The sequence below is a fragment of the Parasteatoda tepidariorum genome, chromosome 9 (assembly GCF_043381705.1).
Source record: "Parasteatoda tepidariorum isolate YZ-2023 chromosome 9, CAS_Ptep_4.0, whole genome shotgun sequence".
NCBI classification, from domain to species: Eukaryota; Metazoa; Arthropoda; class Arachnida; order Araneae; family Theridiidae; genus Parasteatoda; species Parasteatoda tepidariorum.
Window position 1 is genome coordinate 88,915,601 of NC_092212.1, and position 27,798 is coordinate 88,943,398.

General features: G+C 27.1%; 2 protein-coding genes across 7 annotated transcripts in view; both read right to left on the reverse strand.

Moving 5' to 3' along the window:
* The window catches only part of LOC122271858 (cell adhesion molecule Dscam1-like), a 158,944-nt gene that overhangs the window by 21,804 nt on the left and 109,342 nt on the right, over positions 1-27,798 (reverse strand). For 4 of the 6 annotated variants that reach the window (XM_071184942.1, XM_071184941.1, XM_071184943.1 and 1 more), the window contains exons 5-8: positions 6,683-6,830; positions 4,706-4,854; positions 3,449-3,580; positions 72-236 (exon numbers count right to left, since the gene is read on the reverse strand). In XM_071184942.1, the coding sequence (XP_071041043.1) occupies positions 72-236; positions 3,449-3,580; positions 4,706-4,854; positions 6,683-6,830 (594 nt within the window). Of the gene's footprint in view, positions 1-71; positions 237-3,448; positions 3,581-4,705; positions 4,855-6,682; positions 6,831-19,611; positions 19,789-20,401; positions 20,522-21,597; positions 21,880-22,837; positions 22,992-25,248; positions 25,408-25,729; positions 25,850-26,954; positions 27,234-27,798 lie in introns of those variants that run through there. The other 2 variants (XM_071184939.1, XM_071184944.1) reach the window with 2 other exon arrangements.
* Positions 9,988-14,284, reverse strand: LOC139426365 (cell adhesion molecule Dscam2-like). The gene is made up of 4 exons (XM_071184949.1): positions 14,029-14,284; positions 12,778-13,059; positions 11,544-11,660; positions 9,988-10,302 (listed from the first exon to the last, which is right to left on the reverse strand). The coding sequence occupies exons 1-4, from the start codon at positions 14,108-14,110 to the stop codon at positions 10,097-10,099; spliced, it is 687 nt and encodes a 228-aa protein (XP_071041050.1). The 5' UTR covers positions 14,111-14,284; the 3' UTR covers positions 9,988-10,096.

Sequence of the window (27,798 nt, forward strand, 5' to 3'; positions counted from 1 at the left end):
TATATATATATATATATATATATATACACATATATATATAACCTTAAATGATTTTGATTAAGGTATCCTACCTTCTTCACTAGTGACAAATCCAATAATCTCAGAGGGTTCTCCGTGTCCTATTTCATTTTCAGCCACAACGGCCAATGCGTACGATGTTCCCGGCTTCAAATCCTGGATGACGGTATTAGTTTGAGTGGCTGCAACATCCTCTTCATTCAACGTCTGGGGACCATCTATTAGAGATAAACATAATTTGCTCTTTGAAATTAATTTTTAATTGATATTTGTTAATTGCTTATTGTCTTCAAATGTCAGAAAACATACTTAATTAAAAAAAGGTATAAAATTAAATAAATTTCTATTTCTGCTAGAAAATTATGAGCTTTAAAAAATAGCTTTCTGAGTAACTTTCGTGATAAATATTTGGAACTTATCGGAAGAGTGTGTTGGCCCCAACGCTCTTCCGAGTTGTCACCAACGCAAACATTACTCCCCATGAGCCGATTTTTCGATATTGCGATGCATTGTCAAAAAATATCGATGTTTAACAATAAATTTTCCAATAAAACTGATTTATATAACTTTTAGGACCGTCAATTAGACTTATACACTGTTAATAACAATTATTCGATATTTATCGATATTATACATATTATACATAATGCATATTATACATATACATATTATACATTTATAGATATTATACATACTATACATTCGATATTATACATAATGGTATCGACAATGAGTGCGATATTATCGCATTCGATAATTAGTTTAAAATTTTATCAAACATGGTTTCAGAAACGACTTAATATAGTGTGAGTAAAAACTTAAACTGAGTAAAAGGTTAGTGAAAAGTTTTAGGAAAATAATAATGAAAGGAGTTTAAATACTTTTGTATTTTTAATTCTTTAAGTTACGCAGCATAACATCAACAAATGAAGATTTTTCTTGCGGCGGACGAATAAGCTTTTCTTGCAATATTTTTCAGCGAAGCACTTATCTAGGAATTTAATAATTTTTTGAGAACTGTCACGGATCTCCGTAACTCATAAGCACAAAAGTTAATATCACGATGTATTATAAAAAATGTCGATGTTTTACAAGACATCGCGATATTTATAACTAATTTGTACTATTTTTACTTTGGTCAATACTTCCGTTACCTAAATAACACAAGCATTCGCAATAATATATTATGCATAATATTCAAGATAGTATCCTTTTGATATATTAGGTTATCGATAATGATCACGATATTATCATGATTAATAATTATAGTTTCTAATAATTATAGTAGTCGATCTATACTGTTATCATTAACGATTGCGATATTGTCATATTTGATGCAAATATGTATATTTGTGGTAAATGATAACCTGAGTAAACCAGAATCTGGAGTTGATCCTACGTGTTGGCTTCATAACCTATAATAACCAGGTTTTAGCCTATAAGAAAATATAGGAATCATACTTTAACCTGTAAGAATCTATAAGAACCGGGTTTTAAAGTATAAGAATCTATCAAAACCAGGCTTTAACCAATAAGAACCAAATGCAAACAATGTAAACAGCAAAAATGTAAACAAATTTCTGCTCTATCAGTTCCAATTTTGCTTTGAATTATGAAATATGTAATTATAGTCCGACTACTATACTAGGACTATAATTAATTTATAGTCTCAGTGTAGCTTTCAAAACACATGTCTTCAAACTTATAAGTAGATTTAAGGAAGATTACTTTTCTATTGATAAATGGTGTGTTTTTAAGTTTATTTAATTTAAGAAACTATATATACATATATATATTTTCTTCTTCTGATTCCATTCTGTTTTTTATATTAAAAATTAAGGAGAAAGTATGCTTAAGAAAACATTAGAGGAAGATAATATAATCTATACCATCATAAAGCCTCTTCATATTACATTTATTAATTTGAATCTAAGACGATGTTTAATCTAGATGTAATCACCCGTTGGGGCCCTTGTTTAGATCATTCACTTAAATTAAAAACGAAATATTATGAAGCGTTCGTAAAACCGTTTATGGACCAGATTAAAATAAGAATGTTAAACGTAATGATGAGATAATTCCACTTTAGCTTGGGGGTTATCCCGTATTTAAACGGTCCATTTGTGCAATTTTGTGAATATACGGTTTTTATTTCGGGCAAACTCACAAAACTCAGTGGTTTATTCATACTTTTAGTAAACAATCTCGTTTTCGAGAATTTGTGGAAACAAATTCTGATACTTTGTTACCTAAAATTACTGCGAATCTACCAGGTCCTTGTTTTTGTGAATACGTTAAGAGAAGCTACTGTTTTTATGATAAAAAACACCAGAAAATATCTCTTTCAAGAAGTCAACTTATGGATAAATACCGTTTTTCAAAAGAATTTCGTCAATTTAGTTCATAAACTCAGGAGGTGTATCGCTTTTAACACAAATATGTAGAATCCTTGTTCAAAATGAAGTAAGAGAAAGTTTATCAAAGCTTAACGAGAATAATAAAATGAAAACATCATAGCCTGTTCAATTGCTGGAGAATATGGAAAAGATAATAAAAAAGCAATTATGATCAATTCCCACAAGTTTCCCCATACTTCAATACTAATATGAAGCCTATCGTAGGCATACCTTTTTGTCTTAATTTTTTTCTGAGAAATACATGGAAAATATTATGTTTAGTCGTTTCGAAAAACCAATCATCATATTTTAAAGGAGAGATCATTTACAGAATAATATAATCATTGAAACTTGAATGATATTTTCAGAACAATTCTATGCTTTTAAGATTACACTATACCATAGCTGCCAACATGAATGAGAAAAAAATGCAGTAGATTTTATAAAATAATACATATTTCGCTATAATTGTTGAAAAAGGTACTAAATATTTTGCACGTGGAGAATTTTAAGGATTTTTATAGTCATCAAAATAGAAAAACTGCAATATTTTCCTTTCATGATTAACATTAAATGAACTTAAAATGTTACGCATTATGTTTACTCATAATTTCGAACAGTAATACGCATTTAATTCATCAAAGGTAATTAAAGGATTTTTAATTAACTAAAAAAAGGACTTCTGAATGAAAATAAACTTGAAATTTTAGAGCAAAAGGTTTTAAACCAATTTTTATAAATGAGGCTCGTTTCATTATGTATTAATAACAATTATTTAAATAGTGAAACAAGTAATAATCTGTGTAAAAATTCTGTTTCAATAGGGATTTCATCAGAAGACTTACTAAATTTCAGGAAACTTAAAAATTTACAATATACCAGTAGAATTTTTATTAAATCAGTAGATCTGGAGAAACTGGCCAAATCCAGTAGTCTACTGAAAAATCCAGTAGAGTTGGCAGATATTGGCAGATACAATTGTTTAGATTGTAAATGTAAAAAGACATCTAAAGAATAAGGGCAGAAAATCTTACGTTTATCTCTCCAGTATTGTACTCGGTATTTATGTATCGGACTGTTTCCAGAATAGGGTGCTGTCCAACGAATACTGGCACTTCTAGCCCACACGTCCAGTACCTTCACATCTAACGGCTTTTCGGGAACCTCTGAAATGATATAGAGGCATTAAGTATTTTTCCTTTCTGGTGGAAGCATTAGATTTTACAAGCATGTGATCGGTACAATTGATGTGATACAGGTCACCTTTTTTTAATCCAGACTGTCCCATAGTATTACTTACTGCACAATGCATATAAATTTCTTATTTTCAATATGAAAAACGTGGTTTTTTCCTCAGAAAAACTTAAATCGAGCACTTCTGTTCATCTTCTATTAAGCAAGTAATGTTGTGGCTCATTATTATTATTATTATTATTATTATTATTACAAAAAAATATTATTAAATGTATAAAACTATAAGGTGAACAATTATTTAATTCTATTTTATTTTACAACCGTCGTTGAAGAGCCGGCATAATTTTTTGGGCTACTAATGTTCAACTCCGTAGTCTTGCAATTTTGAACCCAATCCAGAAGACAAGGGAACTCCTGAATCAAGTATTGGAAGAAAGTTTGCCTTCGTGGAGGACTTTTAGATTGAACTAAATCGCATTTGCGTTGCATAGAGAGGAAGATCACGAGAACCTCCCTCGGTTAGTCTGATGACAAAGAGACTCTAACCCATGATCCGTCTACCACTGAAGACGTTTCACGCCAGCACTGGGGTCGGTGCAAACCAGATGCAAAGTTCGTATCATTCAGTCATCGCTGGGATTCTAACCCAGTTCACCACATTGGAAGGCGAACGCTCTATCCTCTGAGTCACCAGGGCTCACAACAGATAATTTGTAGCAAATGCTTGATCCAGGATTTTCCTTGTCTTTTGGGTTGGGCTACGGAGTTGAACATCGAAAGCCGTTTACCCGAAAATAGCATTATTGTTTAACGCTGGTTATAATCTCTTAAACTACGAGGTAAATTATGAAGCACTTAAATTTTGAAGAAAAATAATGATATCTGATGGCCACGCATATTTTTAATTTCTTTTGAATTTTTGACTAAAATTACGGTTTTCATTTTTCAAAAAGGATTAAAAAAAGGGTTAAAAAATTAACATAGTTTACGAAAAGGATTAAAAAATTATAGCAATTTAATTTTTCCGTAAGGCCGTTAAAAATTTAAACTGTAAACTAAATATGAATGTAGTTTAAAGCTACTCATTTCCATCTTACCTACTACAAGAACTTTGATATTCCGTTCGTCATTTCCATAACTGTTTGTAGCAGTACAGGAATAGAGAGCTCCATCTCCACGCCCAACATTCCGAATAAACAGTTCAGAATTAACACCATTTTTCGAATAGGTTTCAAACTTTTCGTACCTGAAACGAAATGAACGTTTAGTCGCAGTTAGTGAAGAATATTAGATTGAATTAAAATATATTTAAAGAAATGCATAGGCAAATGAAAATAAAGCCGAATTATCAACATAATTTGCACTAAAAAATATTCAAAATGAAGCTCATTTCCTGGAACATTTATTTAGTTTGATTTTAACAGTCAAATAAAAATTTAACTTTTAATCAAGAACTAAGCCACGACACATAACAGCCAAACCAAGCAGCTAAAATAATTACTTAACACTAGAAAGACTGAAATTTAGTATATATCTATATTGCCCAAAAGCAGTCAAAATGACTGGATTGTGCATGAATAACTAATATGTAAAGAAATTTTTTAAATTAATTTTTAATATTTTTTACATTACTTACAGTTATATAACAAGTTATTAGTAAATATTTACAATAAAAAAATTATTTAACTTGGAAAAAAATAATTTATGCATTATTATTTGCATATTTTTTGCAAATGAAAAAGCAGTTAAAAAGCAGTAAAAATGGCAATCTAGTGTTAATAGCGCATATTTTATCTGTATTCCATAATGACTGTTTTAGAATCCTTGTCCAGCGAATTACTACTGAGGTAGGCGAGACTGAATGGAGGAAAGATAGAGGATTGAAAACATTAAAACTTGTTTGATTGTTGGAAAGAAATAGAGAAGGAGGAGAAAAGTGATTAATAAAAGCCCTCAAGGTTTCAAAACATCGATTTCTATCAAACTGGTTTTAATGTCTTCATCCCACGTTACTCCCAGGTGATTTGACAGATTCATTTCAATCAACTTTTTTATAACTTAAGTATTAATTTGAAATCACCAGTGTTTTGGGAAAAAGTGTTGCAGCTTGGAGCACTTTTTATGTCAATTCAAAAGATAACATTCAAAAACACATTCTCTGAAAGATGTTTTTTTCCCAGTACAAAAAATTTAAAAATAAAAATTTGTCAGAAATTTATCTGGAAATCGCAAACGGTTCTAAGACGCAACAACTTGGTGCATATTGGATTGATGAGCTTGTATCTCAGGAATGAAGATATTGTATCAACCAAGAAGATTACGAGAAAAATTATCAAGAGTCTGCTTGATAGAAAAATCAAGTTTTTCTTAAAATTAAAATCGTAGCACTTGGAGAAAAAAAAATTCTGGTAAAATTTCTGTATCATAAAGAAATCCTGGCGGAATAAAACTATAATTCTGGCTACAAAAAAGAAAACAAACTGTATTTAAATTATTCATTTGGTAATTTTTCCGTTCCCATAGTAAAGGCTCACCGAAAATTCTGATTTTCCAAATTATAGTTTCTATTATTCCACATTTAGTAAATATACAAAACTGTAAAGTAATTCAACCGCACAAATGGTTTTTATGCCATGATCTATCTAAGGTATCAAACTAAAATAACCAAATTTAACAACATTTATCAAATTTTAACACAGATTATAAAACAATATTTTGTTTTTAATTTTACCAAATTATTATCAAAGCACTTCGAAAAACATTACCATGCTCTTTGTTATTCCCACAGAGCGAGAAAAACGGTAAATGTTACATATTCTGGTAATTTTGATCGTACTTTTTTCCTCAATGCAGTAAAGGGAAGAACACTAACATAAATTTTAAATTTTATCTGTGGAACTTTTATTAAGTCTCTTTGGTTCAAATTTTATAAAACAGTTTTCGATTAAAATTTTTCATGGAATTAGAATTGTTGAAAGTTTTGATGTTGTAATTTTATTTGTTAAAATTTTCTCTGAAATTTATCTGTTACAATTTCATATGTTAAAAAAACTAAGATTGCTTTTAAACCTTACCCGGACATTTCTGTAATCTCCAATTCTCTCTTATCCTTATACCATACGATGGATATAGGTTCGTCTCCCGTTGCATCGCACCTTAAAACAGCACTGTCCCCCTGTTTTACAGATTCTACCTTGAACTTTTCCTCAAATCTTGCTGGAACTAACAAATAAAAATAATGATATTAAAATTCCTAATAAATAATGCTTTTAATGTTTGCTTTATTTGGCAAAGAAAAGTGCTTATAGATGGGAAATAAATGGGAAAAATAATTCGAAACAATTTTAAAATTTCTCACACATTACACCAAAAATACTCTGGTTCGAAAAAAAACAAATCTGAAAACGACAACTTATGATAATTTGTGTATACATCTGCTTTAATGTAATTACTATGTAACATCATGACTGTTAAGGCAGAGCTCAGCTTTTTTCATTTGATGATAATTTTGATCAGTATGTCCAAAATCGTTTTTTATTTGTTTCCTACATTTTAAATTCTATATTTTATTTACTATTGAGCTTTAGAATAAACTAATTAAATATACAAATCTGAGACTTTTTGAAAACTGATGTTATGAAGAAGAAAATGTTAAAAATTTAAAGTATTTGTTTTATGTATTAAATTTTTACTTTATTAAATCGAAAGAAAGTTCTTCCAAGTGTAAGAAAGGAATTTTCTTATTTTATTAATGTCAAAAAATAAGTTTATTATTATTTCAAATGTACTTTGGTTGATTGCTGTTCTACAAATAAATAAATAAAAATTTCAGGCTTAAAAGTACCCTTTAAAAATATATAAATATGAAAACTTAATACTTATTTCTGCTTATATAGCTTATTATAATAAGAATATATTTTCATGAAGTGCATTTTTACTAGAATATAAGCTAAAATAAGTATTTAAAATAATTATATGCTATAATTTATGAAATGCTATGAAACCTCATAAAATTTGTATTGTCTCTGAATTCAGCAGTAGAGGAAAAACAGTATTTTAAGTTTCTTTTCTTAAGGAAAAAAAGCTCTGACGATTTCATTAAAATAGACAATTTATATTTCTCGAAAATAAAAATTAGAAGAATTCAAATTTTACTGAAATGTGCAGAAATAATTTAACTTATTATATTTACATCATAAATACATTTCTTTGCCAAGCAACTTTTTATGAAACAATAACATTTCATTACAAAATGAATAAAATTAATTAAATTGACAGAAAAATACACTTCTTTTATCAAACATCAAAACAATATGAAAGTGTGCTAAGCAAGCGTCATGTCAAACATATACACGTTAGATATTAAATACCAGGCTATAAAATGTGTGCTAAACAAAGGGATAGGGAAACATATGCATTTGAAAGAAAAATATTGTATGGTACATGTTAAACACAAAAACGTCGTATCAAATACATACATCAAATAAAACATATTGAATAACTAAAATGTAAAATGTGTACTAAAAATATTATGTCTTATGCATTAAATGTATTATTATAATGACTCAACATAAAATATGTGCAAAGTAATCGACATGTCATGTATATTAAAGATATTTAACAACAACGTAGAATAGGCGCTAAACAAACATATACATTAAATATATATAATAACAAAATATAAAATATGAGTCAAATGAGTGTTAGTCGTATTTAGACGTAATAAGGAATTATTTGATGTTCAGTTTCTAACTGGTATGAATAGCCAATTAAAAACATAGAGGAGGATTTGGAAGGAAATATTAAATATTTTTTGGAGAAATTGGGATAAAACCTGAAAAAAAAAGAAAAAGTTATACGTTAGAAGTAATAAAACATATTATTTAACGTATAAATGACATAAAATTGCAAGTATAGATAAATAAAATAAATTTGCAGGATTTTACTTACCTCATCACTTTAGGACAATTTAAATCCAGTCAGTCAGAGAATTTGAGCCTAATTCAAACTAATAAAATCAGGTTAACAGAGACGTAGGGGATTTACATCGCCAGGGGACTACCTCAGTTTTTAGGTTCTTAATGATATTGTGTAGACCTAAAATGGAATTTTTCGGAACCATTTTAATTTTTAAATGAAGTAAAAACCTAAATCAAGCTCCCTTGGCATTGTTTTTTTTTAATTACTTTGAATAAGATTCTTCACCTTTATATAAGTGTTACTGTGAATGACCAAAATTAGCGGTTGCTGACAATCACATAGTCGCTTTGGTAAATGACCAAAATATATACTAAGTCTAGCTAAGTGCCCCTAACCGGAATACACTTGCCCGGTATGCCCTACACTGATTCTTTTTTAAGGTTCAGTGCCACTGCCCGGTACTCCGAATATTGATGTTTCTCCTAATCTATCTTCAGATATTAAAATATCGAATAAATTTGAACGAATAAATTAATAATCAAATATAACAAATATTTCAGACATTCACCAAAGTGACTATGTGATTGTTGACAATCACCGATAAACGTCGACGTTCGCTTGATTGCGACCATTCACGGTAACATAATGATTTAAGACAAACACTCGATAAGAACAACCTATATTATTAACATAAAAACAGAAACTATGAAACAGAAACTATATTAGTAATAACAGAACATAGATAAAACAAAAACTATATAAGTAACATTCATTATTAAAATTTAATAATGTATGTTACTAATATAGTTTTCCTTACACTGCGATATTTTTGATTGCATTTATTTTCTAGTGAAAGAAAAGCGTTTTTTTCTAGTCATTTTTCACTCAACATATAAGCATAACAATTAAAAAAAAATAATAATAGTAAAAAACTATGATCAAAATAAATTACAATATTAACAAAAATGTAGAAAAATTTGACAAAGTATGGGGCTTGAGATTAAACGGGAACCGGGGATATTTTAAAGAGAAAACCATTTTACCATGGAAATCATTTGTAATTATTTTCTACGAACTCGCCAAATCTATAAGGCTGCGTCTGTGAGCAAATGTTCTCTTCTCCCGCTAACTACGCTGAATCATATTGAGAAATAAGGCAATTTATTTTTACCATTGCAATTTTGAATTCCGGAAGCATAATTCTCCTAAGACTTGATCCAGGAGTTCCCTTGTCTTCTGGATAGGGTTCAAAATTACAAGGATACGGAGTTGAGAATTGGTAGCCGTAAACCCACAATTGGGTCGGCTTTTCAACGACGGTTATAACATAGTAATTCATTCATGTTTATATTTACTGTAATGGAATTTATTTGCAAAACAAACTATACCATCTAAATAAAACATATATTAGTGTAATTCAGCATTAATATTCTTGATTCCATAGATTAAACCATGCTTATTAATTATTAGGTAAAATTGTAAAGAGAAACACAACCAACTGAATATAAAGAAGACTTATTTCGAACAAAGTAAAAATTTATGAAATATCTTCGTTTTTCTTATGCCACCTACGCCAATTTTCTGTTCTCGTATCTCCTCTTACCATATACTGTGAGATGAAATTCTGCAACAAGAATGTCGCCAACACCATTATTTGCTTCACATTTGTAATGACCTTCATCCGATTCTCTAACATCAGATATAGCCAAATGGCCTTCCTCTAAGCCGCTGGTGCGAATGTCGGATTGAAGTTTGACGAAATTTCCTTGTGACCCTAAAAAAGATATTCGTCATTATCAGTGAGTTACATTTTATTGATTTTATTCATGCCAGTTTACACAAAATTTATAAGCTGTGCAAATTATTTATGTCGGTGCAGGATTTTTAAAAAGAAATATTTATTAAAAGCAGAATTAACATGATTACACAAGGTGTTCCGTAATAATTGCTTTTCATACAAAGTTTTAAAATCCTTGGTAAAAATAAAGACAAAAAGTGTACTCACTATGTGCTAATATTTAAGAGAGCAAAAATAAATCTTTTCGAAAATCACTAGTAAAGCACGGAATAAGCATAAAAACTAGTTTGGTTGGGGTTTTAACAATCACTTTTCAACTCCTCTCCTCTTTCAGTGGCAATCACACAAGTTTTTCCTTTTTTAGTATCGCCTTCTCTGCTAGTGATTCGTTTGATTTTTATAGCATTTTTATTCTTTTCCCCCTTAAATATTAATTAGCTTAAATCTAAATTTTTGTAAGTCTAAACGTTCCCTTTATTTTTAACAAAAGGTTCTAAAATTCTATATTAATGTCAGTCATTACAGAACACTCTGCATAGTATTTTAATATACCATTGGCGGGAGGCAGCAATTGTTTATCAATGAGAATGATTATTATTTAGTAGAATAAATTTTCTCGATTTTATGAAAAATTTTTATTTAAAAACATCAGAGATTTTAAAAATGGACAGCACAGTAAATTCAAATAAATCTTTGTTCTAGAAAAACATATTGAAGTTCACAAAATAAAATTTTATTTAAAGGTTTTACTGAAAATTTTGTTTATAAAATCATTTTTTCTGTTTAAAGTGTATAAATATTTAACAATTTCCTTTAAACTATTTATTCTCAATTTATGTTAAAAATTTCCCATTCAGTTTCTTAGTTCTCATCAAAAATATTTTCAAGCGATAAAATTTAAGAAAAGCAATACGGATAAAAATTGATAAGTAAGGGAAAGTGGGGTAAGACTGGCTAACTGAAATTCGAGGTCCTGTTAGAGCTGAACTGTTTGATCTAAAAACTGCCAGATTTTATCAAGATATAGATTATTTAGTGGTGTACAATATAACATTTCAGAAAAGTCATAGATGCACTATTTTTTAATCAATTATTTTTTTTCCAGAAAAAGTCAAATAGCGGAGTAAGATCGGGTGCACATGTTAACTTCCGGTCTCAATTATCGGTCTTACTCCTCTCTATATTGCAAGTTACAAAAGAGTGACAAAAAAAATTACCTTTTTTCCACCATGTAATGACAGGAGATGGCCTTCCAGATGCTCTGCATTTTGCTTCAAATTTTGTACCAACGTGTGTGCTGGAGTCCTTGACTTGTTCCAACCACAGCGGAGGAGCTGGATACAGTAAAAACAATTTAACTTAAGTACAAAATCATTCAGTGAAGTACAAAATATGTGTAATACAAAAACAAATAAAATGTTTGCTTTCATTAAATTTGTAATAAATGAAAGACTCATGATAAGTGTCAGAATTATGCAAGCTATATATGTTCTATATGTTATATGATATGTTTATATATGTTATATGATACGTTATATATGTTACAGTATTAATGTTTTGAAACATCAATAGATTAATATATTGTTATTAAGCAATGAAATGAAAAGTAGCATTCATCTTTTGTTAATAATAAATATTCAGTTACCCACAATTTTTTGCAAATTCAGAATACAAAATAAAATTTTAATGGATATTTGCAATTGGTCAATTTATTCTATTCATTATTTTAAATATTTAAATTATAATATTATCAATAATTTAATAACTCAAAAATAATTTTAATAAATGCTTGTTATTAGTTAATTTATTCTATTCATTATTTTAAATATAAAAGTTATAATATCATCAATAATTAATAATTCAAATAAAAAATAAGGCTACTTGAAATATCCCTTATAACCAATAAAAATTATTAGACAGCTTATTACACATGCTCTTAAATTAAGACTAAAAAGGCATGGTTAGAATAGTGAGAATTAAAAACAATTAGAAATGTAAGCAATTCAAGCAATAAAAATTATTAGACAGCTTATTACACATGTTCTTAAATTAAGACTAAAAAGGCATGGTTAGAATAGTGAGAATTAAAAACAATTAGAAATGTAAGCAATTCAAGCAATAAGAATTATTAGACAGCTTATTATACATGTTCTTAAATTAAGACTAATAAGGCATAGTTAGAATAGTGAGAATTAAAAACAATTAGAAATTTAAGCAATTCAAGCAATAAAAATTATTAGACAGCTTATTACACATGTTCTTAAATAAGGACTATTAAGACATGGTTAGAATTGTGAGAATTAAAAACAATTAGAAATTTAAGCAATTCAAGCAATAAAAATTACTTGACAGCTTATTACACATGTTCTTAAATAAAGACTATTAGAAAATAATGAATGCATGGGGAATATAGATGAATGCATGAAATAAGCTTAAATAATTGTAAAATACCTTTGACTACAAGTAAAGCAGTGTACTCGTCTTTTCCTTCATTGTTAGTAACAACGCAGGTATAATTTCCAGTACTGTTTTGGAATACTGGATTTATGGTTAGCGCTGAGATATCTTTAATATGATTGATATCAATATTGTCTTTACTCATTAACTCTTTACCATCTTTCAGCCAACGGAAATAGAGAGGATGAATCCCTTTATTAACGGTGCAAAGAACACTTGTCTTCTGTGACACACTAAGAGCTTCAGGAAAGTTGAAAGGTTGAATTTGTGGGGTGCCTAAAAATATTACATTGATTACAATAGAAACAATTACATTCGACATTTGTTACAATAGAAACAATTACATTTCGTATAGATTCATGAATATAAAACTAAAAATATGGATATTTAAAATAGGGCACTTTGTTGTTATTTTAAAAACATCAAATAAAGCATATTTAATAAATTGAAATCCTATAAAATTCAGTTTATTTTTTAATATATCTCATTCAAACTATTATTCATTTTAAGGCTTTTATTCTAACTTTTAAGCTAAATACTTTTTTAAAAACACTTATTCACTTTTTATATGAAAAGAAAATACCATTTTATATTGTGTTAAAATTACAGGTTATGTTAAGCATATTGAATAATATTAAAATAACAAATAGCATTTAATCCATATTAAATTATTACGTTTTGAGTATAATTGCTTTTCCTTATTTTGTATAAGTTGCCAATGACTTATACAATCCTATATTCTATAGAATATCTGAAATTCATCTGCTAAGCATGAGATGATTAATATTTCAAACATTGTCTAGGCATTCTGTAGAATGACAAATGAAAATCATTCTATCACAAAACATGATTATTCTCATATTTCATTCCTTGCTTAAAAATGCCAGGCATACTATAGAATACCAGAATTTCATATAATGGCGACACATTTATTCAATACATTTACAATGCCCATATCATTTGTTGAAACATGAAATTTGATTAAGATTGCATAAGATTAAGATTTTTTTAACTATACACGTTAATTTCAAAATATTGCAAAACATTTTATTATAACATTTGTTATATAAATACTTAAAAGCTGAACCAAACAGAGAGATGCAATTTTAATCATTTATTAGCAAAATATAGCTAATAAAACATATGGTTATCGCATGCATCAGCATGAAACATTACATTCAAAAACTATAAAAGGTTTATGTTTCAAATGAGTCTAGAATATCAGCAAATGCATCGACTACTTACCGTTTGTGGACAGTGTTTTAGGGATGAAGCTCCAGATAATGATGAATAAACCAAATAGTAGCTTCTTGAAGCATTTAACCATTTCAGATGAACAATAAGATGATTGAATATCGAACGTATATTCAATATTCCAATGCAACTGAGGAAATTATGAGTTATAAACACGAGCACATAATCACAGAAAGCATAGAAGCAGTTCTTTTACAATGAAATCGAATCTTTCTTTTAAGTAGTGTTCAGAACCTTTCTTTGCCATGTAAGTGGCGCCGCCTTGTGATAAAAAATGACAAAATGAATAATATAATTATTTTTGAGCATATTATTAATGAATCATATTAATGAGCATACTATTAATTATCACGAAGAAAAAATAAATTCTGGAACAGCAACAAATAAGAATTATTTTAATACTCTATGAAATATTCAGATAAAAGACACATAAAATGCATGGGATATTATAAAATACGAGTGTATTTTTACATAAATGAAGCACCAGTTGATCTATTAACAAACCTTTCAGAAATATAGTTAGTTTACTTACTAAGCACCGTTAGTTTTGCACTTTCTTCAAGTGCATCCCCTATTCCATTCGAAACGGAACAAAAATATTTGCTGTCGTCTTCTTTTTGAATATTGGTTATTGTTAGTAAACTATTTGCAATCACATACCTCCCACTATTCATCAAAATATTAGTTCGCTCCCCTAGAAGAAAAATATAAACAATTCAATAAATACATGTTCAATAAATAAATAATACATAAAAAATTCTTGACGAAAATACCAATTTCGCTATTGAAGATTTTAGTTTAAAGTTAAAAAATAAACACACATGTTTTGAAAAGGTGGAGAATTAATTATTTTTTAATAAATATATAATAAATAGTTATTAAAAAATATGTGTTTAAAAATATGTATTTAAAAATATTTATTGAAAAATTATATTCAAATACAGTTTATTAAACTTCATAGAGATGAAAGTTTTATTCAATTGTTTTATGATAGTACTTAGCAAAAAAATTGTATTTATTATGATAGTATTTAGCCCCCTACTTTCTAATACAAAACCGTATGATATCAAAATAGTTTTGCGAAATAATCTCAATTATTGTACTAATAATGTATTATCTTTTTTCTTTTTATAAATCTATAATTTTCTTTAAAAAAATTCTTTGTATCGATATCTTGCAAATGGAATATTTTTAAAAATTAATTTCAAAAATGTTTTTAATTTTTAGAATACGCATGTTAGTTTTTTTAGAATACTCATAAAACTGTACAATTGTTTCTAAAACTTTACCTTTTGCCCATGTAATTATAGGAGATGGTCTTCCGTTAGCAGAGCATTCAAATGTGACATTTTTTCCTGTGACTGTTTCTACATCAGATGGCTTAGAAGTCCATGTTGGTGGTCCTGGAATAAACAGTAAAATACGTAAAACATTTATTTAAAAAATGAGCTAAATATAAAAGTTAAATATAAAAAGATAAATAAACAGCTTGCATATGTATCGAAAAATTATGCAAGGTGTTTCTAAAATAACATTTTTAAAATATACTTTATTTTAAATTAATGATTAAAAAATAACACAAAAAAGTACGCATAATAAGAACGAAAGTAAGCATAATAAAAGCGCGAACACAATCTGACGAATCACCATTAGAGAAGACTGGATTAAAAAAAACCCACTAGTTTAAACTGTCGATTTATATTTTTACTATTTTCTAATAATCACTTTTGATTCTTCTTTTAATTTTCTCACCGAATCAACCAGGCTCTGATATATTTTAATATCACTTTCCTTTATAATGATTCGTCAAAATTTTAGAGGGACTTTCTTCTTTTTTTTTTCTCTTTAACTTAAAAAAAAAAAAAAGATTTAAAAGAATATATTTAAGGTGGCGATTACGGAACATCCTGCACATTTAAAAGTAGACATTTTTGAATATTTCAATTCAACATCAAAAAAATTTAATTAGGGGATAACAGTGGACGATTAATTTAAATATTTTTAGTTAACTGTCGTCTTATGTCACTACTTTACTTTGGATTATATTTAAAATATCCTTAAAAAAAATGGCCATAATCAAAGACATACGTGCTGTTGCATAGAATTGTTAACTTTTAATTATTTCGTTAAAAGTTTTTATTTATAGAACAAATATAAATCCAGATATTTCTTTTAATTAGTTAATAGTGAAAAATTTAAAATTATCTTACTATTTTCATAGTGAAATGTTTTTTAAATAAATTCTATAGTATGAAAAGAAAAATATCTGTAAAAAGAAAGAAAAATTATTGTTACTGAAGCTTTAAATATTTAGGAAAACGCTTTCCATGTATTGAAAAACTCATGAGAAAGGTATGGCACACACATGCAAATAATTCAAATAATATTTCAAAAACAGTTTTGCCTTTTTTTTTAAAAAGGAAAAAAAACTCGATTTACTATTTTCAAAAAATAAAATAACTATCGAAAGAAGCAATAGTAAAAGAAAAGGGATGAAAAAGGAATCCCTCTTCTATGAGATCTGTAAATCCGTTTCCCTGCATCAAGAGATGGTGTGCAGAGAAAAATAAATGCGTGAATGTTTTTCTCAGTTAAGAACTAGGAAACGATTTTGTCACACAGACTTTTATTAAGGTGTCCTAACATCTCTGACAATACGGAAAAAAGCACCAAATTCTTTTAATGTACTCTGGAATAAAAAACTTATTTTTATAGTCTTCTTAATTGACTTCTAATTTTTGAAATTTAGGAGAAAACATGGTAAAAAAAATACAGTTTTTATAATACCACGATGTAGAATAAAAAATGTTATAAAATTAAATTCTTGATAGTTTTGATAGCTTTCTTTTTATTATTAAACTTGAAATTGCTGTATTTTAAAAATAGACTAAAAGTTAAGCTTCAAATTAAAATAAGTAAATTACGTCAAGTAATTTTTATTAGCATTATATGAGAACTTAAAAATTTTTTTAATTCATAATAAAGCAAAAACTTCTCAAAGGAAAAACGTTCCACGTCTATCTATATATTTATATATGCATGCTTATCGTTAAAAGACTAACGTAAGATTAATTTTACGGAACTAGCATTTACAATAACACCTAGAAATGGCAGCATCAGAAAATGGATTCAAGACAAATTTGTGCAGGTAATGTGGTAATGTTTTATTTTTAAAGCACAAATTACTCGGGATATTGTAGCTACAAAATTTTAACAGCAATCGACAAGATTTCAAGTATTTATCTTAGTTAGAAATTCTCCTTTTCGAAAGTTTTGTAAGTATTTTACTATTAAAGATGTTTATAAATTTCGCATTTTAAAGAAGTTAAGTTATGAAGGGTGAAAATTATAGAAAGTCAAATTACCTTGAATCATGAGTTCAGCTGTATATGAGGCGACGTGAGAGCCATCAGTCACTGTACATGTGTAGTTACCGCTGTCTTGACTTTCAGTTGGATTTATGAATAAAGTTGAGAATCCGCCATAATAAATGATTTTTATTCTATCATTTTCTTTTACTTCTGATTCATTTTTTATCCACCTGAACTTCACGGAGCTTCCTTCACTGGTTGGTGTGCAGGTTACAAATACTTTTTCAGATTCTTTTGTGTTGGTTGGAAAATTAAAAGGAAGAACAGCGATGTCTTTGCCTTTATAAAAATAATATAAATTCAACACATACATGAATTCATTCATAATAAATAAATTCATAATACATAAATTCTTTTTAACTGTTATCAAAATTCAATATGAAATGCAGCAACTTTCTGAATATAGATTTTCTTTAAAAATTATAGTTAGATCAAAGCTGTTTAATTTAACTGTTTTAATTTTACTCTAAGTTAAAAAGTCAAACTTATTAATTTATAGTAAACTTTAAAGAAAAAAAGTAAAAATTGAAAAAAAAAACGTTGCTAAATACAGTGAGGAATTTGAATTTTTGTATTTAGCATTTATTCACTTTTTTGAGGCATTTTTGTGGTTTTTGATTGCTTTACATATGTATACTTATATACACTTTAGAGATTTTTCGTTTACATTTTAGTTTCGATATTTTTTCCTTATATTTTATGATTTTTCAAATAGAAATTTACTGTAAGATAATTTTTTGCATTCTTTTTTGATTACTTTGTCCATTTATAATTTATCTTTCAACATCTCTATCACCCTTTCTTGCTATTTTCAATCAGTAACATTTTCAAATGTTAAAATAAGCTTTTTCAGATAAGTATAATTTTCTTCTACATTTTATGTCCTAAAAAAAGCATTTAATAATAGAATTCAATTTCGGTTTCTTGTTGTGTCACAGAAAATGCATTAGATGCATAAGTTCATTGCGGAAAATTTATAGTACATGAATCAAAACCGTCAAATCAATAAAAAAAAACTAGTGAAGTTATCAATGGAGTTTTATTTTCCTTTTTTATGCAATTTAACATTTTTTTTCAGAAATTTACAAAAATTAAATCTAAATTTTCCTTGCAATAGTTATTTTGATACATTTACATGTTGTATAAATATTCAGGAATCAAGCAATAGTTTAAATTTTAGTTTAATTATAAAATAAATCTTCCACTAAATGACATATTTTAAGGACATTCATATCTATTTTTCAGAACATTTTTAGGGAGTTTTTAAGCCACTTGACAAGCCACCTGTCAGGATTGACCTTAAGTCAATCCTGACTCAAGTAATGGGACTATTGCTGTAAAATGTAGTAAAGAAACATGCCTCTAGTTTAAAAGAATTTTTATCAAAATAACTCTATCATTATAATTTTCCTTTTATTTTCTTAGTCATTTTGTCATTCATTAAAAACTTCAAGTAAAACATGTTGTGATGAAAGTAATAAAAACGAGTAGGATACATTTTACTGGAAAAAAATAAGTTGTAAAATTGAGATATTTTTTCAGTATGAAATTACCAATATTTTCGTAGTCTTAACCTCAATTTAAAGCAAATTCTGCACACTATTTAAAACTGTGTTACTTAATGTTTCAAACTTTTCCAAAATCAAAAATAAAAGCTATTTTCTTTAGCACAATTTAATAACTTATTAATGCCATAATACTAAAATGCAATTCAAAACAAGCACAATAAACAATGTAATATGATAGAACGTCAGTAACTCACCTTTAACTAAATGTAAAATGTTTCCTCCAACAAGTAGTATGGTGATCTTCAATGCAAAAATGATGAGAACCATGATTTGATTCTCTCAAATTAATCAAAAATTAAACAGGATCTATGATAAATGCATATCATGAACGCATTTTGTACATTGTATCCAATTTGTGTAGGTATAAGAGATTGCAGTCAACAAACGTAGAAAACTAAATTTCAGAGGAGTCATTCAGATGTGAGCGCCACCTTGTGTTAATATAAGACAACAATAATATTTAAATAATGCTAAAGCAAACCTTCTAGTATTGAGAATGTAAACAACATTATATTTAGATTAAAAGAATTCCATGATAAAAACATTTTAGCATAAAAAATAGACATTTAACATCATGCAGTGAGTCATTTTAACACAAGAACTTCGAACTTAACTTCATTTTGTGTTTATCTTACCAGATACTGCTATTTTAATAACTTTTTCGAGACTATCGCCAACATCGTTAGATACGTGGCATCTATAAGATCCACTGTTTCTGTTTTTGACGCTGTATATGATTAATGAACCATTTGAAAAGGCTTGAATATTTGCAGAGGTTCCAATTTCTTCAAACTCTAAACTTGCAGCACCATCTGCAAAAAATAAAACTGAAATAGAATGACAACATTTATAATTGTAAATTTGTGAGGCTAAAATTGAGAAGTAGTCTTATTAATTTTCATGCGATAGAATAACTAAGGAAAGTGTTAGGGATTCTACAATGAATGTAAAAATTTCACAGTGAGAAAACTGAAAATTTCGACAAACAATAGTTCTTTCGAAAACTAGATTTAAGTTAACTAATGATATCTCAGCAGGGCATAACTATTTATTCTTTAATTTTGACAAAACGTTCAACAGTGCCTTAAAAAACTAGCACTTTAATGGTATCGATAAAGCACTCAAGCGCTGCATGAAAACATGAAGTAAATGCAGCAAAAAGCAAATCAAAACTTATGAAAATAAATTGAATACATATGAAAAAATGTGTGTAGTTAAAATTATATTTATAACCGTCGTTGAACAGCCGACCCAATTTTGGGTTTACGACTACTAATGTTCAACTTCGTGGCCCAGTAATTTTGAACCCAATTCAGGAGACAGGGGAACTCCTTTGTCAAGTATTGGGAGAAATTTGTGCCTTTATAACACTCTATTTTCGAGAGCTTTGAATTTATAATAGATTTAAACGTTTTTGGTATTTACCTCTTACTTTTTTCCAAGTGGTTTTTGGCATGGGATGTCCAGTAGCGTAGCAATTAACTTCCAAAAAGTCATTTTCAACTGCACTCACGTCTTGTGGTTGATTCAACCACTTGGGTGGTTCTATAAATTAAATAAAATAAAAATTAATCACGTATTTGTAAGTTTATGAGACTTATTGTAGGAAAAGTTTTGAATAAAGGCTTAAGAATGAGAATTTTTTTTAATAATTACCGTTACTATTGTTTTTTTTTTCATACATACTAAGCTAGATCATATTTAGTTCAATTTACAAGGGTGTCTTTTTTAGATTGATAGATTTTAATTTTAAACACATATTATATTAGGTATGTAATCTGATTGCTCTTATATATTACGATAATGATATAAAAAGAATAATAATGTATGTGAATTATCAATATAATTATTAATATTAATCATTCTGGATATTGTGACTCAAGAAAGGAGGAGACAAGCGAGTTTAGAAAGAAAGCGAATAAAAAAAACCAGTGAAATAATAAATGAGTGAACCAGTGAAATGAATAATGGCAAATAAGTAAATTGATGAATTAGTTCATAAATAGAAAAAGTTTATTTTCATAACCAATCACTTTATTGCATCATCAGAGTATTCACATTATTGCACAGCTAAAATCGAGCACATTAAGTGAAAAATACTTAATGAGTTCTATTTTCGATTAAATTTCTTTGAGTGCTCCTCACACTATTATCTTGATATATTTTGTTTGGCTATATTGATACATTATTAGAAAGCACTCCTTTTTGTGGATATAGTCGCGTGAGCTGATAAAGAGATTATATTTTTTCACTATCTTGTTTTCCGGCACTTTAATAGTTTTTTTATAAACAAAAAATGGTTAAATGTTTCAAAAATATTTTATTTTAATGATTTTTAATCTTTTTTTCATTTATTTTTAATATTTTCCATGTTTCTCTATATTCTCTCTCTATGTTAATTTGTTTTCATTTTGTCTCTTTTCTTTTTATCAGTTTTGCTTTTAAATATATATATGAATGAAAGTAAAATCGAACTCCTTCTTACTATAAAAAAACTCTAAACAATACAAATTACATGAATACAAAATAAAAAAAAATAATTGAATGCTAAAAGTTTGTAAACATAATAGAATTTTATTACACTTATAATAATAAAATATTTTCAAATTGACTTCACTTACCATTTAAGATAAAGCCGGCTGTGTATGAAGTTTGCAAATGTGCATTTTTAGCTACACAAGTATAATTTCCGACATTATCTTTACTTGCGGGTCTTATTGTTAAAACAGAAAAATCAGGTTGATTCAAGACTGATGTATTTGGAATTTCTGAAATATCTTTTCCATTCATCAACCAACTGAACTGAACTGAACCAGATCCTTGACTTACAGCACATGTCACAACTATTGTTTTGCCTACAGTTGACTGTTCGGGAAATGCAAATGGCTGTATTACAGGTGTTTCTATAGATAAATGAAATCCAATATTAAAAACTGATAGTATTGATATTAAAAACTGATAGTACTTATACTCAAAACTGATTGTATTTATACTAGGCAGAGATGATTTATTAGGTAATAAAAATTTCAATACAGAAATATTTGAACTATTTATTATTAGTTCAATTTTAAATCTTTATTTTGTGAGAAAATTTGAGTCTTCAATTGTTAAATATGCAAATAGAATGCAAAAATTCATTTCATATTTTTAACTATTATTGTTGTAAAGGATAATATTTGATAACACAAAATAATATTACAATAAATTTGAAATAGTAATTGCATAGTTTCACTCGCTTTAAATATCAAAAACTCATAACATATATTCTGCATAAAAATGATAAGTAATATAATTGGGTAATTGTTTCGGTTTATTTTTATTTGGTTTTATACGTAATATATATTTACGTGAATATATTTACGTGAATGTATTTACATGAATGTATTTACATGACTATTTACATGAACGCATAGGTAAAAGTATGTCTATAATTTATTAAAGAGACGTTAACGGAGATATTGATATTTGTGCAAAGGAAAAAATTACAATAGACAAATTTAGTACTAAGATTGCTGAAATAATTAACTAACTTATTACTTAATATATTTAAATTTAGAGTTTATATTTTAACGTACTCTCATAAACATATCAAAATTGTATGAATTAATAATTATGGATAGAATAGCCGAGATATATTAAATCAAGAAAAATTATGAAATTAAAGGTCTGTTCACAATAACAAATTCAAATATAAACTTATTTAGTTATTTTTAGTTACTTGTATTTAGGATTATACGGTATGTGTGGACCCTTTTAGTTTCAGATAGTTTTAGAAAACATGTTTTAAACATAGTTCGATCAATATTTTGTTATTTTACTAAACTGTAATGCAAAATTAAATATATTCTAAGGAAGGCTTACCTTGAAATGAAAATCCACGAATATAAATTACGCCAACTGTAAATATTATCTTCAATAATGATGGTTCATACGTGGGTCCTTTCATTCTTGTAAGAAAGAAAATTAGATTGAACTTAAATAAAAATGTTTAAACATGGCTGTTGTTATTCTATTGCAATAACGCTTTTTAGTTAAGACACAACATTATTATCAGCGGTATTGCAGCGCCCCACAGTGGGAAAAGTTATAGACAAAGAGTTCTAAATAAGTTATATATTAATTTTAAATAATTCTTTACGAAAGCTAAAAAAATTATATCAAAAACAATAAATAAATATGGATTAAATTGTTCATAAACTATATAAATAAGTATATGTTTGATGTTTTAAGAATTTTCTTCTGTGTTTTTATAATGCAGAAAGTCGATTTAAAATATAGAACTGGTTAAGACAATATCACGAGTAAAATTTGTTGCACTTGACAGGACACAAACAATATAGGTAATTGAAATCATAATCACTTTTCATAGTTCATAAAAAGCATTATTGTTATAAAGATTTAATAAAAGTTCTTACTTGAAAAATCTTCATTTGCTGCTGTTAACTTTGATTTGCAATAGACTTTTAAGGAATTGCCATTAGAATTTGATATCATTTGTAATAAAAATAAACCTTTTACGCAAAGGACTGATTTTACTTTATTTTGCGCTGGTTTTTGTAAACACTACTTTTGGTCCAGTTGACCCAGTGATCACAATTATATAAATAATACACAACTAAATATGATCATTGACGCAAGTAAATTCATGATTTCATAATAAAGTTGTCCCATACTAAATATAAATTTGTTTAAATAATTAAATTTGAAAGCATACACAGAAGTTATACTTTAACAACACTTTTTAATTTTTCATAATCTAGCAGAAACTAGACTAAAATTACACAAAATAATGTAATTTACATTATTTTAAGACTCCGAAAGCAAGTTAAATACAGTATACAGATGTCACCAATGCAAGGATCTCATGTCATCAAATTTAGAATTCACCATTTTATCAGGTTCAACAAACAAATGGAACTTGTACCCTAGTTGTAAATTCTTATGTGTTTGTCATTAAATGGAAGAAAATTAACTGAGCATAATTGTATACGAATCGTTCCATAATTTTTTTCAAAAAAATATTTGTAAGAAAAATTGCATATTGTCGAATGATTCTCTACAAATATTTTGAAGTAACGAATTGCTTAATAGATAATATTACTCTGTTCGTTATTTCAAATAATAATTTATAAATGATGCCAAAAACAAGTTTATACAATTTTGCACGATATGCTCCATTTATATTATATACTAGATTAACAGATAACTAAACATGACAAGTTTCAAATGGCTTATTCTACAACAGTGTCAATAAGTAAAGAAAAATGAGAATAAGACATGCATGATTGAAACATTTTATTTAAGAACTCGGCCGACAGTCGAATTGATTGTGTAACTTTACGAAAACACCTCATAACAGATAAATCTATCTTTAAATGAAAAATTGTTGCTAAAAACTCTTATTTTTGTACCATTTTAACAATATCACCTATTTCTTATCATTCGTTTCCGTACAAATTATTCAGAATAGTTTCTTGAAATGTTTCAGCAAGGCATATCAGGCATAAATTATTTATGTCATTTCTATTATAAACTCATGAATAAAAAATACAAAATATAAATTCATTAGGAGAAAAAAATGAATCATATAATCGGTTAAAAAATAGTAGTTATAAATTAATAAATACGAATCACGAATCAGGTAAACTTAAAACCAATAATAATTTATGCAATCATTTAATATTATGAGCCATAATATTAAAAGCATAAAATATTCATGTAAGTAATACAAATCGTATAAAAACAAATTGTGAATCATAAATTTAGCAAAAACTTATTACGAAAGTAAAAATACATAAATTCACAAAAATAAATCACGGAATGAAATTTTTCAGTTCTGACCCTGAGGTATAAAGTAATTAAAATTTATAGTCGCTAAAATAATAATTTAATGAATAATAAATTCTTCAAAACTATTATAGACTACGCATATAGTGAAACACACATGAAATGCATAAATATGTATGAAAAAATTACACAATTCATCACAAATTATTATCATGAATTCATCCAAACAAATAAGTGAATTATAAAATCTAGAATAAAAATAGGAATTATAAATTCATCAAAGAAAATCACGTAAAATATTATAAAAAATTACGAGGCAAAAGTCATGCAGGCATTTACGAACCATGTTTTCAGTAGAACAAAACACACAGTAAATGCATAAAATGTTTATGTAAAAGCTACGAAACATAAATTCATCAAGAGAAATTACAAACTCAAAAACTAATAAAAATATTTCACAACTAGAAAAATTATATTTCATTTACCATGCACTTTAATCGTTATTTTCTTATGAAGTGCATTTCCTATTCCATTTTTTGCTTCACAAATATATTCTCCAGCATTTTGATATTTTAAATTATTTATAATTAAGGATCCATTTCTCAGATTTTCAACAGACTCAGCAAGATTTTCATTACGGCCGTCTAAAATAGCAAATATTCAAATTAGAGTATATTTTTCGAAAAAGATGTCTTTCAAAAAGTGATTTAAAAGCAATCTTTTAACATCAATGAATAAATAAAGCAGAATTTCAAAAATCAAAAATGAAGCATTTAAAATCTTTTTTCATATATATACATAACATATTTCACATTGATCTCTTAAGCTCTTCAATTAAAGATTATACAAATTACTTAATATTTGAAATTAATTGTCTTTAGAAATTTCATTGTATATAACATTAAAAAGAGACGATATTTTTTTCAAATTCATAATTATTTTTAAGTAAAGTTGTGATTTCCATACCTACTTGTTTTGTCCAAGTTATTTCTGGCTTAGGGGAACCATCTGCTAAGCACGTGACCTCTAGTTTTTGACCTTCCACACCAACAACATTTTCTGGTTCTTTAATCCATACAGGAGATTCTAATGAAAGCAAAATTCACAATTTAAAAATAGATATTTTATCCATTATTAATAATGTCTTTCATTTTCAAAGTTCAGAAGCATTTTTATGATTTAATTACTAATACAGAAATAAATAAAATTTAACATATGTGAAAACTGCCTCTTGATTAATATTTTTTTATCTTATAATGAAAGGTAGGAATTATATTAAAATACGTCCAAAGCTACGCTTATAATGTGTAATAATAATGAAATAATTTATATTTTGATTATTAAGACAAAGATGAGTTTCACAAAATATACGAAAAAATTTGGTAACTTTTCCCGTTCTAAAAAACTTTTGATTGAACTTTTTGCCTCAGATTCAAAGGCAGGAAATGTATTTATTCAATTTTGACACATTAAAATAAGTTAAAAGCTATAGAAATAAATAAAGTAGAGTAAATCTGAAGAAAATTATGTTTTAATTACTATTATAAAAGAGAATATAGTTTAATTTTCCTATAACAGTTATTCCGATTTATTTATTCAACTATGAACTATGAAAATAAAAGTATGGAAAAATTAAGCGCATTATAAGTCTTTTCTATATTCAAAACATTGCAAGAGAATTTAAAAAAAAAGAAAAAAACAGAGCATCCTCTATTAAATATGAACACCTATTTGTTTTAAAAATTAAAAAAAGCAATATAAATTATTATCTATAGTTTTGAAAGTCTTTAAATTTGTTCATTCTATAAATTGTACGTTTCAGTAATTAATATTTTAAAATGTATGTACAAATAATAAAAGTATAATCTAATAATAATCCTTGTATTCTCTTAATGTTTTTATGAAAAAGCAGAATTAAAATATGTTTTGAAGCATAAAGTAAGTCATTAAATAATTTAACAAAAATAAATAAACAAAATATAATTAAATATANAAATGAATTTAAGTATAAAAATGTTCAGTGTCCACTTAATGCAACTGATAAAGTAGAGAAATTTCAAAATATTGCATGTTGTTAATTACAAGCATAAAAATTTTACTATGCATTTTAGAGTAATACAGTTTGTTGGATGTAGGATAAGTTGACTATTTTGTGCAATTAATAACAATTAAAGTGCATAATAATTAATACCTTTTAGAGTGAACAGTGCATAATGTGTGTGCATTCCCATTTCATTTCTAGCAATGCAACTATAGTTTCCTACGTTTTGTTTCGTCGCTGGGGATATCGTCAAAACAGAATATTCTGATTGAATATCTACAGATGCGTTTGGTATTTTTGAAATATCTTCTCCATCTTTCAACCACTGAAATGTGATAGGCTTGGATCCCTGTAATATTCCACAAGCAGCGGTCACCCTTTGACCATGAGAAGCAGTTTCAGGAAACGTAAAAGGTTGGATGATAGGAGCTATGAAATAAAATAAGCATTTATTTTAGGAAACATACTAGAAAAAATAATGTCAAATTAACAATAATTTTTATTCACTAAAAATTTTTTCAAATTGTTAATAATCTGAGCATATTAATTTGTTTACTTAGTTTTATTGAAGTTTATCAAATGCATGGGTTGTTTACCTATTATTCTGATGCTAAAACAACTTCAAATAACATTTTCTCAAAAACTACTTAAGAAATATGTTATTTTATTTTAAGTTCTAACTTCTAACTGCTCTGAAAGCAAGTATATAAAATTTTCTGCGATTTCCACGCTTAATGCATGCTTTTAAAATTCTTGCTAAAAATCAAAACGAAATGTATAAACACTGAAATTCAAGTGAAGAAGTGCCAAAACACTATTGAAATCGGACGAATCCTTACTGAAAAATGAGGAGATATCAAAACCTATTTGATCGCCGGTATTAAACAGTGAAGAGTTGAAATGTTAGCTCACACTCACTTGATTATTTTGATATTTCCAGTTCTGCCTTCCTCATGCATGTTTTTATTTCTCTTGAATACTAGTTTGAGTTGCA

Bases quoted from the DNA above. Each gene is read 5' to 3' on its own strand.
- LOC139426365 (XM_071184949.1), bottom strand. From the start codon at position 14,110: ATGGTTAAATGCTTCAAGAAGCTACTATTTGGTTTATTCATCATTATC. The intron at 13,060-14,028 runs GTAAGTAGTCGA...TAATATTTTTAG, and splicing joins TAAAACACTGTCCACAAACG to GCACCCCACAAATTCAACCT. The intron at 10,303-11,543 runs GTAATTTTTTTT...TATCTTTTTTAG, and splicing joins CATTACATGGTGGAAAAAAG to GGTCACAAGGAAATTTCGTC.